Here is a 17112-nt window from a genome sequence, read left to right as displayed (position 1 = left end):
ATCTCAGTTCACTGCAACCTCCACCTCCTGGGTTCAAGCAATTCTCCTGCCTCAGCTTCCCAAGTAGCTGGGACTACAGGCATGCACCACCATGCCTGGCTAATTTTTATATATTTTAGTAGAGATGGGGTTTCACCATATTGGCCAGGCTGGTCTCAAACTCCTGACCTCACGTGATCTGCCTGCCTCTGCCTCCCAAAGTGCTGGGATTACAGGTGTGAGCCACTGCACGTGGCCCCAAAGAATTTTAAAAACATTGCAAAATGATCATACATGTCTTGCTTTAGCAAGGAGGCTCATTGTTGTCGTGGTAGATTCTTGTAGTCCTCAAATTACTTGAAATTGATTAGGAATGATAAAATCCACAGTTGCACCATTAATTACTGCTTCTCTAGAACACTGAGTTGTACTGGTTTAAATTTGTAGATCTATATTGTCTATATTCATTGTCTATAATACATTATTTGTAATAATATTAATGCCAGCATTTAATGTTTTATTTAATTTGCACCAAAAGGAAATGCTATGAGGAAGATACACTCATTATCCCCCTTTTACAGATGAGGACGCCATGGCCTCACACGCCCATGGTCTCACGTGCAGAAATCAGTGAAGCTGGGTTGTTTTCCAGGTAGACTCCAGAACCCACATTCTTTAGCATTATGCTATTGTACCTCTGTAAACCCTGCTGCCTTCATGAGTGACATTGTGTAGCCCAGGGCAGAGGGTATTGCAAAAAGATATAGGAATGTTTTCCAAAGTGTCCCTTTCAGTGCCCTTTTAAACATTAACTTTATGTTTTTGTTTATGTTTTATGTTTTTTTTTGTTCAGCAAAAAACATGTACAAAGAGATTTTATCAGCTGAGGTCTGCTGCTTTCTGATTAATTAATTTAGAATCCAGGGAGAGCTTAGACGTTCTCGAATAATGAGTAGCTCATATCCTTTGAATTGTCTCTTTAAAATATTAGATGACTGAAGTGGGTGTAAGGAGGTGGTTTATAATATGTTCCAGATGCCAAGATATGCAGGATGGCAGAGCTGATGCTCAGGTATAATAGTGCAGGAGCCACAGTGGGGGCTGTGTGTTAGGCACTTTCATGTCAGCATGTTTTTTTTCCCAAAGCAGCCAGTTTCATGGTTGGGTGGGCCCAAATGTAAGAATGGCCCTTCTTCCCTGTGACTCCCACCAACTAGTTCAGAGCAAGTCCACTTTGTATGAAATGGCAAAGATTTGGAAGAGTGATATTCTCTAGGCTAAACAACTGTTCCATCAGTGATTCCTCATAGATGTGTTTTTCTGAATTCTCACTTCTCTGAGAGCTTTCTGGACAGATTCCAATTTCATGATGACTCTCCCAAATAGTGACACCCAGAAAGAACCACAGTTCCACCAGTGACCAATGCTGAGTATCATGGGGAATGGATATGCACCAAGAATGCTGGCAAAGCCCAAAACTGGGTCAACATTTTAGCAGGCTCCATCACACTGTCAGCTTGGGTGAAACTGGTGGCCAACTAAATACTGAGCTGGCTTTTAAATGAGTAGCTTTCAAGCCAAGTCCCTTAAATACCATGCTTGTGCAATTGATATTTTAGATGCTCAGTGCCACACTTCACATTAATCCCTGTGATGTTGCTTTTGCCCAGTGTTCTGGCATGCTGAGATTTTACACTCAGGGAATTGTGGGGCTGAAAGGCCTATTTGTACAGTTGATAGCTGTAGTCGTTCTCCCTTCCTGTCAGGGACCCTCCCCTTCCTAAGTCTACTCCAGTTCCTTCAGTTTCCTGCCAGTTGATTTTCTTGAGCACAATCCAGCTCTGGGCCTAATTCAGGATTTATCTCCTGAAGGTGAGAGACAACAGTGGCTTCTTCCTGCAGATTCCTTTCCTCTCTGCATCTCTCTTCTGTTCTGCCCCTGATTTCTTATTCCTTTGAGTCTGTAGGCTGGTGATGGTTGTACCTGTTACTTTGACCACGTCCTTTATCTTGTTCCCTGCAGCTCTTGACAGCCCAACTCCTTTTACTGTCTTATATTTCTTTTTGGTGATTTCCTGGCCTTTGACCCATAGCTATCTCAGTCCTTAAGTTTCCCATGCATCCCTCTTTTAAATTCCCAGTTCCTTGACCTTGCCCCCCCAAATTCTTGCTGCCTGATATCTGATGACACCTTGCAGCTCTGTCCTTCACAGGTTTGGCAACTTCACTTTCTCTGGCTTCAACCAAGACATTGCTAAACATCACTGTTGAGGATTGAGCCGAAGGGAGACTAAGTTGCTGAGTTAGAAATCGGGACTATTTTGAGTGCACGTCAACTAGTGTATGAACCCACCTAATGGCACTGCATCTGGCCTTTTCCACAGGGGGATTATAGGAGACTTTATCCAATGCTTTGCAAGAATGAAGGAATCCTACTATATCCACAGAACCCTGGTCTACCAATATGGACTCTATCTTCAAAGGAAAAATGAACTTGGTTGGCTCTGACTTGTTCTTGGTAACTCCATATTGGCTGTTAGTGATCACTGTCTTAAAGCTCTCTATCTCTTATCTTGGATTTTGCCAAGAATCTTTTATTTATTTATTTATTTAAGTCAGAGTCTCACTCTGTCAGCAGGCCGGAGTGCAGTGGCACAATCTCAGCTCACTGCAAACTCCACCTCCTGGATTAAAGTGATTCTCCTGCCTCAGCCTCCTGAGTAGCTATGACTAAAGGTTTGTGCCACCACACTAGGCTAATTTTTGTATTTTTAGTAGAGATAGGGTTTTACTATGTTGGCTAGGCTGGACTTGAACTCCTGATCTCAGGTGATCCATGTGCCTTGGCCTTCCAAAGTACTGGGATTACAGGCAGGAGCCATGCACCCAACCTGATTTTGCTAAGAATTAATGACAGACTTACCAATATGTGTTTTCCTAAATCCTCCATATTCATTTTCTGGAAAACTTGATATTGGACCATCTTTAATCTCCTAACGTTTCTTCCGTTCTTTGTTTCATGGAGGATACCAACTTACATTAATAGGTCAACAAGCCCCCTAGATTCAAGTGGTATGGGAGTCTTGAACTCATTCAAAGCAATCTGATAGTCTTATCACTAATTTTGGGTTGTAACTTTTTCTCTTATTCCTTCTATCCCTTCTCTAATTTCTACAGGTGTACTTCTCTGTAAACATTATTATTTCTCCTCTTTTCTACTATTTTTTTTGTTTTAAAACAAATTATATATTTGAGAGGTTGAGTCATAGTCATGAATCCTGTCATGCCAAGGTTCTAGTTACCCATGAGAATCACATTTATCTTTTTGCCTTAAAATTTGGGGGCTACTTGTTCATTTCATGTACTTCATGGCTTTGGTCAGTTGGTATTTGAGTCTATGAACATTGTTTCCAGCTGTTTCCCTGATTGCTGTTATGTATCTCTTCTCCCATCTTCACAGAACATGGCCCAGAGTTTCATCTTGGAACTCTTACACATGTAAACATTCTAGAGGCTGGCCTAAAGGACTGTCCACACCAAGGGAACATAGGATGTTAGGCTGGAATATAGTGTGTCAGGATTTCATCCAGGAAGGTCACAGCCTGTTGGTCTAGATCATGTAACATGGTATTCAGGAAGTGTCACAATTTGGCTTGATATGATCAAGGCCAAAGGCTTCACTATATACTCATACCAACCTGTGATGACTCTTTACTTCTGGGAAAAGAGGGTACCTCCCAAAAGATAAGAGCAAAGTGGGGCCAAGGATAAGTCATAAGGGTCAGAGTTTCAGGAAATCCTGTCTAACTACTATATTGTGCAGATGGAAAGACTCTGAAGGCCAGAGAGGGGCAAGGACTGGGCCAAAGTCACAGAGAGTTATTTTGTTGTGCTTTACACATTCATGTGGTTTTCTTTCATAAGAATTTGTGTTTGAGATAGTTCTCACAACTATTGAGCAGTAAAACATGAGTTGGAATTCACATCTTCCCGTTCATAGGGCAGGACCTTTTGTCTTCGTCATATCACAGCTATTTTGCTACCATGTTGAATTTCCAACTATTCTCAGGCATGTGAGAACATTATCTGGCTTGGGATCCCTAGATTTTATGAAAATACCTTTAATGGGTTATTATTCTTTCCTGTGGGTTTAAATCAAATCTGCAACAGCTATCAAAGTTTCTGTTTTTAAGAAATGAGAAGCTAGTTATACAAGCTTTTATGAAAGTGCTGCTTCAGAATGCATCATGTTGATATTTTACAGGGAGTCCCCAAATCGTCCTTCCTGACCGAGGAGAAGAGAGCCAGGCTAAAGACCAACCCTGTGAAGGTGCACTTTGCTGAAGAAGTGCTCATCAGTGGACACAGCCAGGTATGTCACTAGTCAAGGGATTGAAATTACTCTTTATGAAGCTGGCAAGCTGCCTTCTGGCACATAACTCCCTGAACCTCTGGAATCCCACAGCACAGAGAGGATACAGAGGTGTAGTGCATTTGCAAGAGGTTTTGTGCACCCTCCCTGTCAGATGCCTGCAGACCCTGGACTGGGAGAGCTGGTGGGAGCTCTGGGCCCTGGGTGGGGACTGGGAAGAAGAGCACTGAGTATGGCTCTCTATGGTTCTGTGACTCCATTCTTCTGCCCATGAAATTCCAACTGATTCCACTAGTTAATTTCTCATTTTGCATCTTCAAATTTATTACTCCCTCTGAAGGTGATCTATTGATAATAATGCCAGTGGTGATGGGATTGCTTTTTATTTTTAAGAGCCCATCATCTATTGAACCTCTATTATGTGACCTAACTTTGCGTGTACACAGTCCTTAGTTATCACAATACCCTGCAAGGGAGGTGTTTTAACAAAAGAGGAAGCAGAGGCCTAGAGAGATTAAGACACTTAACCTCTAAGATCACATAGCAAGAAAATGCAGGAGCCCAGGCCCACGTGACTTCAGTTCTTTGGTTTTTCACTATGATGTGCTGTCTAGTCCTTTTTAATATGGAGAGACCCAGGGTTGGGGGTTCAGAAGACAAATTTGTAACGGGAAAATGTGGCTAGAGTTTGATTTTAATGTGGAGTGTTGGATAAAAGGCATATTTATTCATAATTTACACATTTCTCCCAGTAGTCTATAACTATTGCCATTCTGAATTTCTTAAAATTAGACTCAGAAACTTTAAAGTCAAAACTTGTCCTTATCTGGTCTCCTCACCATAGAGACCAGCAAAGGCCATGGGAGTAAGAGGGGGTGGGGGCTACCACCATTTTAACAAAGGATCCAGGTGACCTGGTCTACATCTACAGAGCCCTTATTTTCTACCTGCCCTGCTACTTAATAGAGCACACCTTCAGATAGACTTGAGAGAGAAAGGTGGACTTGTTCAGGAAGGGGCCAGTGGGAGGCCTAATGCTTTACTCTGAAAACACCTGTCAGTCAGCAATATTTGAGTCATGTTTGTGAAATTGGATTGAGCCTCTTTAGAAAATTAAGTTTAGATTTGGCCGGGCGCAGTGGCTCATGCCTGTAATCCCACCACTTTGGGAGGCCAAGTCAGGCCAATCACCAGGTAGTGATCGAGACCAGCCTGGCCAACATGGTGAAACCCTATCTCTACTAAAAATACAAAAATTAACTGGGCGTGGTAGCACACACTTGTAGTCCCAGCTACTCGTGAGGCTGAGGCAGGAGAATCACTTGAACCTGGGAGGCAGAGGTTGCAGTGAGCCAAGATCACACCACTGCACTCCAGCATGGGCTACAGGAGCGAGATTCCATCTCAAAAAAAAGAAAAAAGAAAATTAAGTTTAGATTCAACACATGACTCTTCATTTCGAGTCATGCACAGTGATGAGTAGTGAGGGTGAGAACCAGCTAGCATAACAGGTAGAGAGTAAAGGCACTACAGGTGTGGACAGGGTCACTTGGTTGATTTGTTTTAATGGCCATGACTTCCTATTCACTGCTATCTATGTTGAGGGGACCGTATAAGGACAATTTTCACCTGACCTGGCTACAAAACTGGCTTTGAGTTTTGGTGGGGATGGGGAGTTTAAAGGACAAGGTTCTAAAAAGGTGTCTCCAGGAAGACTTGGAAGGTTGGGGCACCTCAGAGAATCTTTGGGAGTCTCTACATCAGTCACACAAGGCAGAGATAGCAAAACCAAGAGTTCATCCCTGTGACCTACCTATTCCTCCTTTCAAGGGTTTAAAAGCTGATAAAATTGGCCGTTAAACTTTTCCCCTTGGAACATAGTAAGACTGCCTTAGGATACATAATCACTGTGTTAAGAAGGATCTGAGGTAGTAAACCGATATTTGAAATATATTTGACTTTGCTCACAGTTATACAAAGGAAAAAATATTAAAAGGTATAACTTTATACTTAGCAAATGAGCACAAATAGAGAAAAACTGTAAGCCCAATGCTGAGAAAGTAATTACAGTCTTGCACTACTGATGGCTTTATAAATTGGCTTAAATTTTTTGAGGTGAAAAAAAAAAAACAAAATTTAATGACTGCCATAAAAAATGACCCAGAGATTGCATTCCTATTAGTGAATACAATAATTTAAATGAAAATCCATATATTTAAAGATATCTATAGTATCAACGTTTTAAATAGCTCCCAAAATGGAAAAAAATGCTCAATTGTCTAGGGCAGAGGAATTGTGAAATCAATTCCGATATTTCAACTCAATAGAATATTATAAAGCCATTAAAATTATAAATATAAAGCCCACCTAAAAATTGTATATGAAATGTGAATTGGGTAGAAAATGAACATAGCATCATGCATATTAAATTATTACAGCTCTCTAAAAACTATTTACAGATACAGATAAAAATTGGAAGAAGCCTTAGCAGAAAGTAAGTGGTGGTAGTTACGTATTGTTGTTATGAATATATCTTTTGAAAAGCTTTTAAATCACAAAGAAAGTACTAAGGAAAAAAATTCCTACTTGGGAAACCCCAAAATTAAGATTTCTAAACACCCAAAGCCACAGAATTAAGATGGCAGCAGAGTAAGCAGTCTGAAATCCCTCATCCTGATGTAATGTGAAATAGCACTGGAATATGAACATCTTCCTTTTTCCTCCATAAAAATATTGTGTTTTTAAAAAAAGTTATAAACCCAGGAGACGGAGGCTGAAGTGAGCTGAGATCATACTACTGCACTCCAGCCTGGGCGACAGGGTGAGACTCTGTCAAAAAAAAAAAAAAAAGTTATAGAGAGTGATGATTGTGAGTTTTGCTTAGAAGATACAAACACCTTTATATTTAGAAGATTCAATATTGTCATCTGAAAAATCTGAAAGGTTTTTTTGGAAAAAGATTATAAACTTTTTTTACCCAGGTGGGCTTTATACCCAAACTCTTTATAGAGATGAATGCAGGGGGCCAATTCTAGCTCAAATCTTGGGTACTCTAAAATCCCTCTGTGCTTCTGGAGGACACCAGCCCCAAGGGTCCTTTGTATTTGAAAGCAAACACTCAGAAGTCACTTCTTATGAGGGCTGGGAGATTCTCTAAAACCCTCTCCTGCCTCATCCCAGGAGCTCTAGCTGGCATGGGGCCACCAAACACAGACTAGTCCTGTACCTTTTGCCCAAATAGCCCTACAAGAGTGGCAGAGTCCCTTCGGGGACCTCACACATCTAGGGTGATAGTTGGGGTGAGTGTATTGGAGAGCATCCCTCTGCCCTTTGGTGATATTCATTATAGGGAATGCAGCAATAAAATGAGGATAGGAGAGGCTCCCCTACCCTCCCCATCCCACCCCAGTCCCACAAGGTAGAGTCTAAGAATCTCTGAAAGGCCCATGTTGAACAGCGTGCATGCTGGTCATCTGGCTTGCCAAATTGCATCCTATAAGAGTGCAACCAGCAGTGAAATGTTAGCTGACGGTCATGAGACATCACACAGGCTCATGTGGTGCAATCAGTATGCTTGTGGAAGGGCTCACTCTTCTCCACCATTTATCATACCTAACAGTCCTCATGGGTATCCCTTGACAATGCATGCCTGTGCATTGGAGAAATTCCCAAGTGCCGAGAAGCCACCCCTGACACAGTGAGGAGGTTAGGGAGGATCCTGCTCTCCAAACCAGGCAGGATCAGACAACCGAGGATTTGTCATACCCAGGGGCAGGAAAGGTGTGACTGGGATACAACAGGTCAGGCACGGTGGCTCATACCTGTAATTTTAGTATTTTGAGAGGCCAAGGCAGGCAGAACACTTAAGGCCAGGAGTTCGAGACCAGCTGGCCAACATGATGAAACCCCGTCTCTACTAAAAATACAAAAATTAGACTGAGCACAGTGGTTCAGGCCCGTGATCCCAGCACTTAGGGAGGCTGAGGTCAGTGGATCAACTGAGGTCAGGAGTTCAAGACCTGCCTGGCCAACATGGTGAAACCCCATCTCTACTAAAAAATACAAAAATTAGCCAGGCATGGTGGCATGCACCTGTAGTCTCAGCTACTCGGGAGACTGAGACAGGAGATTTGCTTGAACCTGGGAGGCAGAAGTTGCAGTGAGCTGAGATCATGCCACTGTACTCCAGCCTGGGTGACAGAGTGAGACTCTGTCCCAGGAAAAAAAAAAAAAAAAAAAAAGCCGGTCGTGGTGGCAGTTGCCTGTAATCCCAGCTATTTGTGAGGCTGAAGTGAGAGAATCACTTGAACCCAGGAGGCAGAGGTTGCAGTGAGCAGAGATTGTACCACTGCCCTCCAGGCTGGGTGAGAGAGTGAGACCCTGTCTCCAGAAGAAAAAAAATCAGGGATATAACAATACTTTTTTTTTTTTTTAATAGCATTTTAGGTTTTGGGGTACATGTGAAAAACATGCAAGATTGTTGCATAGGTGCATACGTGGCAGTGTGATTTGTTGCCTTCCTCCCCTTCACCTATATGTGGCATTTCTCCCCATGCTATCTCTCCCCAACTCCCCACCCCCCGCTGTCCCCCCCCACTCCCCCGCAACAGACCCCAGTGTATAGTGCTCCCCTCCCTATGTTCGTGTGTTCCCATTTTTCAACATCCGTCTATGAGTGAGAACATGCGGTGTTTGATTTTGTGTTCTTGTGTCAGTTTGCTGAGAATGATGGTTTCCAGGTTCATCCATGTCCCTACAAAGGACGCGAACTCATCGTTTTTGATGGCTGCATAATATTCCATGGTGTATATGTGCCACATTTTCCCTGTCCAGTCTATCATTGATGGGCATTTGGGTTGGTTCCAGGTCTTTGCTGTTGTAAACTGTGCTGCAATGAACATTCGTGTGCATGTGTCCTTATAGTAGAACGATTTATAATTTTTTGGATCTATACCCAGTAATGGGATTGCTGGGTCAAATGGAATTTCTATTTCTAGGTCCTTGAGGAATCGCCACACTGTCTTCCACAATGGTTGAACTAATTTACATTCCCACCAACAGTGTAAAAGTGTTATTTCTCCACATCCTCTCCAGCATCTGTTGTCTCCAGATTTTTTAATGATGCCATTCTAACTGGCGTGAGATGGTATCTCAATGTAGTTTTGATTTGCATTTCTCTAATGACCAGTGATGATGAGCATTTTTTCATATGCTTGTTGGCTTCATGTATGTCTTCTTTTGTAAAGTATCTGTTCATATCCTTCGCCCACTTTTGAATGGGCTTGTTTGTTTTTTTTCTTGTAAATCTGTTTTAGTTCATTGTAAATTCTGGATATCAGCCCTTTGTCAGATGGGTAGGCTGTGAAAATTTTTTCCCATTCTGTTGGTTGCCGATTCACTCTAATGACTGTTTCTTTTGCCATGCAGAAGCTGTGGAGTTTGATTAGGTCCCATTTGTCTATTTCGGCTTTTGTTGCCAATGCTTTTGGTGTTTTGGCCATGAAGTCCTTGCCTACGCCTATGCCCTGAATGGTTTTGCCTAGGTTTTCTTCTAGGGTTTTTATGGTGTTAGGTCTTATGTTTAAGTCTTTAATCCATCTGGAGTTAATTTTAGTGTAAGGTGTCAGGAAGGGGTCCAGTTTCTGCTTTCTGCATATGGCTAGCCAGTTTTCCCAACACCACTTATTAAACAGGGAATCCTTTCCCCATTGCTTGTTTTTATCAGGTTTGTCAAAGATTGGATGGTTGTAGATATGTTGTGTTGCCTCCGAGGCCTCTGTTCTGTTCCATTGGTCTGTATCAATGTTTTGGTACCAGTACCATGCTGTTTTGATTACTGTAGCCTTGTAGTATAGTTTGATGTCCAGTAGTGTGATGCCTCCCGTTTTGTTCTTTTTGCTTAGAATTGACTTAGCTATGTGGGCTCTCTTTTGGTTCCATATGAAGTTTAAGGTGTTTTTTTCCAGTTCTGTGAAGAAGGTCATTGGTAGCTTGATGGGGATAGCGTTGAATCTGTAAATTACTTTGGGCAGTATGGCCATTTTCACGATATTGATTCTTCCTAACCATGAACATGGAATGTTTCTCCATCTGTTTGTGTCCTCTCTTATTTCATTGAGCAGTGGTTTGTAGTTCTCCTTGAAGAGGTCCTTTATGTTCCTTGTTAGGTGTATTGCTACGTATTTTATTCTCTTTGTAGCAATTGTGAATGGCAGTTCGTTCTTGATTTGGCTCTCTTTAAGTCTGTTATTGGTGTATAGGAATGCTTGTGATTTCTGCACATTGATTTTGTATCCTGAGACTTTGCTGAAGTTGCTTATCAGTTTCAGGAGATTGTGGGCTGAGATGATGGGGTCTTCTAGATATACAATCATGTCGTCTGCAAATAGAGACAATTTGACTTCCTCCTTTCCTAATTGAATACCCTTTATTTCTTTTTCTTGCCTGATTGCTTTGGCTAGAACTTCCAGTACTATATTGAATAGGAGTGGTGAGAGAGGGCATCCTTGTCTAGTGCCAGATTTCAAAGGGAATGCTTCCAGTTTTTGCCCATTCAGTATGATATTGGCTGTTGGTTTGTCATAAATAGCTTTTATTATTTTGAGATACGTTCCATCGATACCTATTTTATTGAGAGTTTTTAGCATAAAGGGCTGTTGAATTTTGTCAAAGGCCTTCTCTGCATCAATTGAGATAATCATGTGGTTTTTGTCTTTGGTTCTGTTTATGTGGTGAATTATATTTATAGACTTGTGTATGTTGAACCAGCCTTGCATCCCCGGGATGAATCCTACTTGATCATGGTGGATAAGCTTTTTTGATGTGCTGTTGCAATCGGCTTGCCAGTATTTTATTGAAGATTTTTGCATCTATGTTCATCATGGATATTGGCCTGTAATTTTCTTTTCTTGTTGAGTCTCTGCCGGGTTTTGGTATCAGGATGATGTTGGTCTCATAAAATGATTTGGGAAGGATTCCCTCTTTTTGGATTATTTGGAATAGTTTCAGAAGGAATGGTACCAGTTCCTCTTTGTATGTCTGATAGAATTCGGCTGTGAACCCATCTGGACCTGGGCTTTTTTGGGGTGGTAGGCTCTTAATTGCTGCCTCGACTTCAGACCTTGTTATTGGTCTATTCAGGGTTTTGACTTCTTCTTGGTTTAGGCTTGGGAGGAGGCAACTGTCCAAGAATTTATCCATTTCTTCCAGGTTTTCTAGTTTATGTGCATAGAGTTGTTTGTAATAATCTCTGATGATGGTTTGAATTTCTGTGGCATCTGTGGTGATATCCCCTTTATCATTTTTTATTGCATCTATTTGGTTATTCTCTCTTTTCTTTTTTATTAATCTGGCTAGTGGTCTATTTTGTTGATCTTTTGGAAAAACCAGCTCCTGGATTTATTGATTTTTTGAAGTGTTTTTCATGTCTCTATCTCCTTCAATTCTGCTCTGATCTTAGTTATTTCTTGTCTTCTCCTAGGTTTTGAGTTTTTTTGATCGTGCTCCTCTAGCTCTTTCAATTTTGACGATAGAATGTCAATTTTAGATCTCTCCTTGCTTCTCATGTGGGCACTTATTGCTATATATTTTCCTCTAGAGACTGCTTTAAATGTGTCCTAGAGATTCTGGTATGCGGTGTCTTCATTCTTGTTGGTTTCGAAGAACATCTTTATTTCTGCCTTCCTTTCATTATTTATCCAGTCAACATTCAAGAGAAAGTTGTTCAGTTTCCATGAAGCTGTGCAGTTCTGGGTTGGTTTCTGAATTCTGAGTTCTAACTTGATTGCACTGTGGTCTGAGAGACTGTTTGTTATGGTTTCTGTTCTTTTGCATTTGCTGAGGAGTGATTTACTTCCAATTATGTGGTCAATTTTAGAGTAGGTGTGATGTGGTGCTGAGAAGAATGTATATTCTGTGGATTTGGGGTGGAGAGTTCTGTAAATGTCTATTAGGTTTGCTTGGTCCAGGTCTGAGTTCAAGTCCTGGATATCCTTGTTAATTTTCTGTCTCGTTGATCTGTCTAATATTGACAATGGTGTGTTGAAATCTCCCACTATTATTGTGTGGGAGTCTAAGTCTCTTTGTAAGTCATTAAGAACTTGCCTTATGTATCTGGGTGCTCCTGTATTAGGTGCATATATATTTAGGATCATTAGCTCTTCTTGTTGCATTGATCCTTTTACCATTATGTAATGTCCATCTTTGTCTCTTTTGATCTTTGTTGCTTTACAGTCTATTTTATTAGAGATGAGAATTGCAACTCCTGCTTATTTTTGCTCTCCATTTGCTTGGTAAATCTTCCTCCATCCCTTTATTTTGAGCCTTTGTGTATCCTTGCATGTGAGATGGGTTTCCTGGATACAGCACACTGATGGGTTTTGGCTTTTTATCCAATTTGCCAGTCTGTGTCTTTTGATTGCCGCATTTAGTCCATTTACGTTTAGGGTTAATATTGTTATGTGTGAATTTGATCCTGCCATTTTGATGCTAGCCGGCTGTTTTGCCCATTGGTTGATGCAGATTCTTCATTGTGTTGATGCTCTTTACCATTTGGTGTGTTTTTGGAGTGGCTGGTACTGGTTGTTCTTTTCTATGTGTAGTGCCTCTTTCAGGAGCTCTTGTAAAGCAGGTCTGGTGGTGATGAAATCTCTGAGTACTTGCTTGTTCACAAAGGATTTTATTTTTCCTTCACTTATGAAGCTTAGTTTGGCTGGATATGAAATTCTGGGTTGAAAGTTCTTTTCTTTAAGGATGTTGAATATCAGCCCCCACTCTCTTCTGGCTTGTAGGGTGTCTGCTGAGAGATCTGCTGTGAGTCTGATGGGCTTCCCTTTGTGGGTAACCCGACCTTTCTCTCTGGCTACCCTTAGTATTTTCTCCTTCATTTCAACCCTGGTGAATCTGACGATTATGTGCCTTGGGGTTGCTCTTCTTGAGGAATATCTCTGTGGTGTTCTCTGTATTTCCTGGACTTGAATATTGGCCTGCCTTGCTAGGTTGGGGAACTCTTCCTGGATAATATCCTGAAGAGTATTTTCCAGCTTGGATTCATTCTCTTCGTCACATTCAGGTACACCTATCAAACGTAGGTTAGGTCTTTTCACATAGTCCCATATTTCTTGTTGACTTTGTTCATTCCTTTTTACCCTGTTTTCTCTAATCTTGCCTTCTCGTTTTATTTCATTGAGTTGATCTTCGACCTCTGATATCCTTTCTTCTGCTTGGTCAATTCAGCTGTTGAAACTTGTGCATGCTTTGCGAAGTTCTTGTGTTGTGATTTTTAGCTCCATCAATTCACTTATATTCCTCTCTAAGTTGTCCATTCTCGTTAGCATTTCGTCAGATCTTTTTTCAACGTTCTTAGTTTCTTTGCATTGGGTTAGAACATGTTCTTTTAGCTCATGGAAGTTTCTTATTACCCACTTTCTGAAGCTTGATTCTGTCATTTCATCACACTCATTCTCCATCCAGTCTTGTTCCCTTGCTGGTGAGGAGTTGTGATCCCTTGTAGGAGGGGAGGTGTTCTGGTTTCGGGTATTTTCATCCTTTTTGCGCTGGTTTCTTCCCATCTTTGTGGATTTATCCACCTGTCGGCTTTGTAGTTGTTGACTTTCTGATTGGGTCTCTGAGTGGACGTCCTGTTTGTTGTTGATGAAGTTATTTCTGTTTCTTAGTTTTCCTTTTAACTGTCTGGGCTCTCTGCTGTAGGACTGCTGAGGTCCACTCCAGGCCCTGCTTGCCTGGGGATCACTTGCAGCAGCTGACGAACAGTAAAGATTGCTACCAGTTTCTTCTTCTGCTTTGTCCGAGAAGGATACCTGCCAAATGTCAGTCTGAGCTCTCCTTTATGAGGTGACTCTTTGGATATATGGGGGTCAGGGAGCTGCTTGAGGAAACAGTCTGTCCTTTATATTATATCAGGTGCTGAGATGTGAGCCCTGTTGTTCATTCAGAGCTGCTGGGCCGGTAAATTTAAGTCTGCAGCAGCAGGACTCATAAACCCCCTTTTTTTTTTTTTCCCATGTGTTCTGTCCCAGGGAGTTAGGGCTTTATGAGTTTCCACTGTGCTGCTGCCTTTTTTTTTTTCTTCAGGGCTGCCCTGCCCACAAGGGGGCAGCCTAGTCACTCTCAGCCTGCAGAGGCTTTGCTGAGCTGCTGTGGGCTCTGCCCAGCTGCTGTGTGAACTTCCCTGCAGTCCTGTTTATATGGGTGTAGTTAGAACTGCCTCAGCAACGGTCGCCCGCCTCTGTAATGATGGACTCTCTCTGTAATGGCGGGTTGCCTCAGCAACTGCAGGCTGCTCCAGGAATGACGGACTGTCTCTGTAGTGGTAGAGTGCCTCTGTAATGGCGGATGCCCCTCCCCCACAGAGCTGGACCGTCCCAGGTTCAGCTGTGCTTGCTGTGAAAGTCTCAACCCAGAGCGTTTCCAATTGCTGTTTTTTTGTTTTTGTTTTTGTTTTTGTGGGGGCGGGACCAGTCAGGCCTGATCACCTGGCTCCCTGCCTCAGAGCCTTTTGTTTTTTAGTTGAACGGTCGGCTCTCTACCAGGTGACCTGGTTGTCTGTTGAATAAGCACCGGGATCTGTGTGATTTCCCGTGCGGTGACCCACTGTGCTGGCTGAAACTGCGGCTCTGAGATTCGTGGTGCTTTTTTTGCCTGGGAATCTCCTGGCCTGGCTCCCTGTTTCAGCTCCCCTTGCTGGCTAAGAGGGGACACAGTCTCGTTTACTCTGCACTGGGAACCGCTGAGCCAGGGCACAGGCAAAACAGCTGCGCCAGCCAAAACAGCCGCCCTGGCGACCCGTGGGGCTCCTCCGCCTGGGAATCTCCTGGTCTGTGGGCAGTAAAAATCCGTCTGGAAATGCGGTGTCCACTCACCCTCTGCGCTTTCACTCGGACCTGGAATCCTGAGCTGCTCCTAACTGGCCATCTTGGATCTCTCCTTTTTTCTTTTTTTTCTCACTTTTTTTTTACTTTTGTGTTTTACAGGGTAATTCTTTGCTGTGTATGCCCAACGTGCTCAAGCTATACTTGGAGAATGGACAGACCAAAGCTTTCAAGTTTGAAGCAAACACAACCGTAAAGGTATTAAGAATAAACTTGAACCTCTTTTCCCAGGAGAATGTTCTGGCTGCTAGGACCCTCCAGGCATCTTGCCCTGCATCTGCCTTGGTGGTCTCACAAACACCATGGACCCTGTAATATGAGCCCTTATAATAATAAGCCAAGTGCCATGTTATCTCATTTAGTTGCACAACCACCCAGAAAGATGGTATTTTTACCATCATCTTAACTGGGTGGGGGTTAGAGGGTGGAAATCAGGAATTAGAGAGATTAAATGACTTGCCCAAAGGTCAGATTAGAACTCTTAAACCTTCACCCATAACCACCAGGCTTCCCTGCTATTTGTCTGCTACTCTACCTGCTACCCCAGACACTAGAGCAGCTGAAAACCCAGGTGAGATGTCAGGAAAGGCCCAGGCTCTGCCTTTTCTGTTCTTTGTTAAAGTCAATTGGCTGGGCACAGTGGTTCACACCTGTAATCTCAGCACTTTGGGAGGCTGAGATGGGCGGATCACCTAAGGTTGGGAGTTTGAGACCATCCTGGCCAACATGGTGAAACCCCATCTCTACTAAAAATACAAAAATTAGCCAGCACAGTGGCATACGCCTGTAATCCCAGCTGCTCAGGAGGCAGAGGCAGGAGAATCGCGTGAACCCAGGAGGCGGAGATTGCAGTGAACTGAGATCATACCACTGCATTCCAGCCTGGGTGACAGAGCGAGATTCTGTTTCAAAAATAAATAAAAAATAGGGCTGGGCGTGGTGGCTCACGCCTGTAATCCAAGCACTTTGGAGGCCTAGGCGGGCAGATCACCTGAGGTCGGGAGTTCAAGACCAGCCTGACCAACATGGTGAAACCCCGTCTTTAAAAAATAATAATAAATAAATAAATAAAAGTCAATTGAACTTATCCTTTACAATTTCCCCGTATGAGATTCTGAGAGGGGTTACTGAGCTTAGTCAAGGGTGGTCTCTGTCTTCAGAAGTTTGCAGTCTAGTTTAGGGAGGGTGGACATTCAGGGAATGCCCAATAGTCCACGGCAGGATGAAATAAGCTGCGTGCAAGGTGAAGAGTACCATCTGTTCCAGCCTGTCCGGACATCAGACAAGGCTTGGGAAAGAAGCTGGACTGCACTGAGCTTTGGAGGACAACTAAGATTTCAACAAGGGCCGGTAGGGACAGGGCAGTTGAGGGTAGGGTACATATCAATCAGAGAGTCACATGAACTAACGCAGAGAGCCAGAAAAATGGGCATTGCCCAGGAAATAGCAAACTATTTAGCAGGACTGGGGCACAGGCTGTTTTCTTGTGGGAGGAGTGGCTGGGAAGGGCCTCAAATGCCAGGCAACAACAGAGCTTGACTTTTATCCATAGATAATAACGTATGGTGCCAACAGTTCTTGAACAAGGGAGTAAATAGTGTTAGAGTGAGGCTGCAGTGAAGAAGCAAAGTTGTTTGAACATAAAAACCATGTAAGAGGAAACATTGAGCCCAGCTCTTCTGGTACAAGGGGGAGAGCAGGTTCAAGTAGGCCAGTGCCGCTACAGGTGATCAACAGTAGCCAAGACACACATGCACACACAGACATTCACACAGTACACTCACACCACACACATGCACATGCGTGCGCACATATGTAAAATGTACATACACCTACATGCACACATCTAGTGTTTCTCTCTTGCACCTTCAT

The 17112-nt window shown here is 42.7% G+C and overlaps 1 protein-coding gene across 7 annotated transcripts in view; it reads left to right on the top strand.

Annotated features, from left to right (window-relative positions):
• Nucleotides 1–17112, top strand: part of FRMPD1 (FERM and PDZ domain containing 1) — a 90220-nt gene that overhangs the window by 53964 nt on the left and 19144 nt on the right. For 6 of the 7 annotated variants that reach the window (XM_021671512.2, XM_012463404.2, XM_012463402.2 and 3 more), the window contains 2 exons: nt 4244–4351; nt 15343–15438. In XM_021671512.2, the coding sequence (XP_021527187.2) occupies nt 4244–4351; nt 15343–15438 (204 nt within the window). Of the gene's footprint in view, nt 1–2231; nt 2498–4243; nt 4352–15342; nt 15439–17112 lie in introns of those variants that run through there. The other variant, XM_012463406.2, reaches the window with a different exon arrangement.

The sequence above is a fragment of the Aotus nancymaae genome, unplaced genomic scaffold, assembly GCF_030222135.1.
Source record: "Aotus nancymaae isolate 86718 unplaced genomic scaffold, 86718_ANA_hifiasm-v0.15.2.pri h1tg000003l, whole genome shotgun sequence".
Classification (NCBI taxonomy): Eukaryota; Metazoa; Chordata; class Mammalia; order Primates; family Aotidae; genus Aotus; species Aotus nancymaae.
The sequence above is the reverse complement of the archived record's forward strand: the minus strand, read 5'-3'. Positions and strand labels throughout refer to the sequence as shown.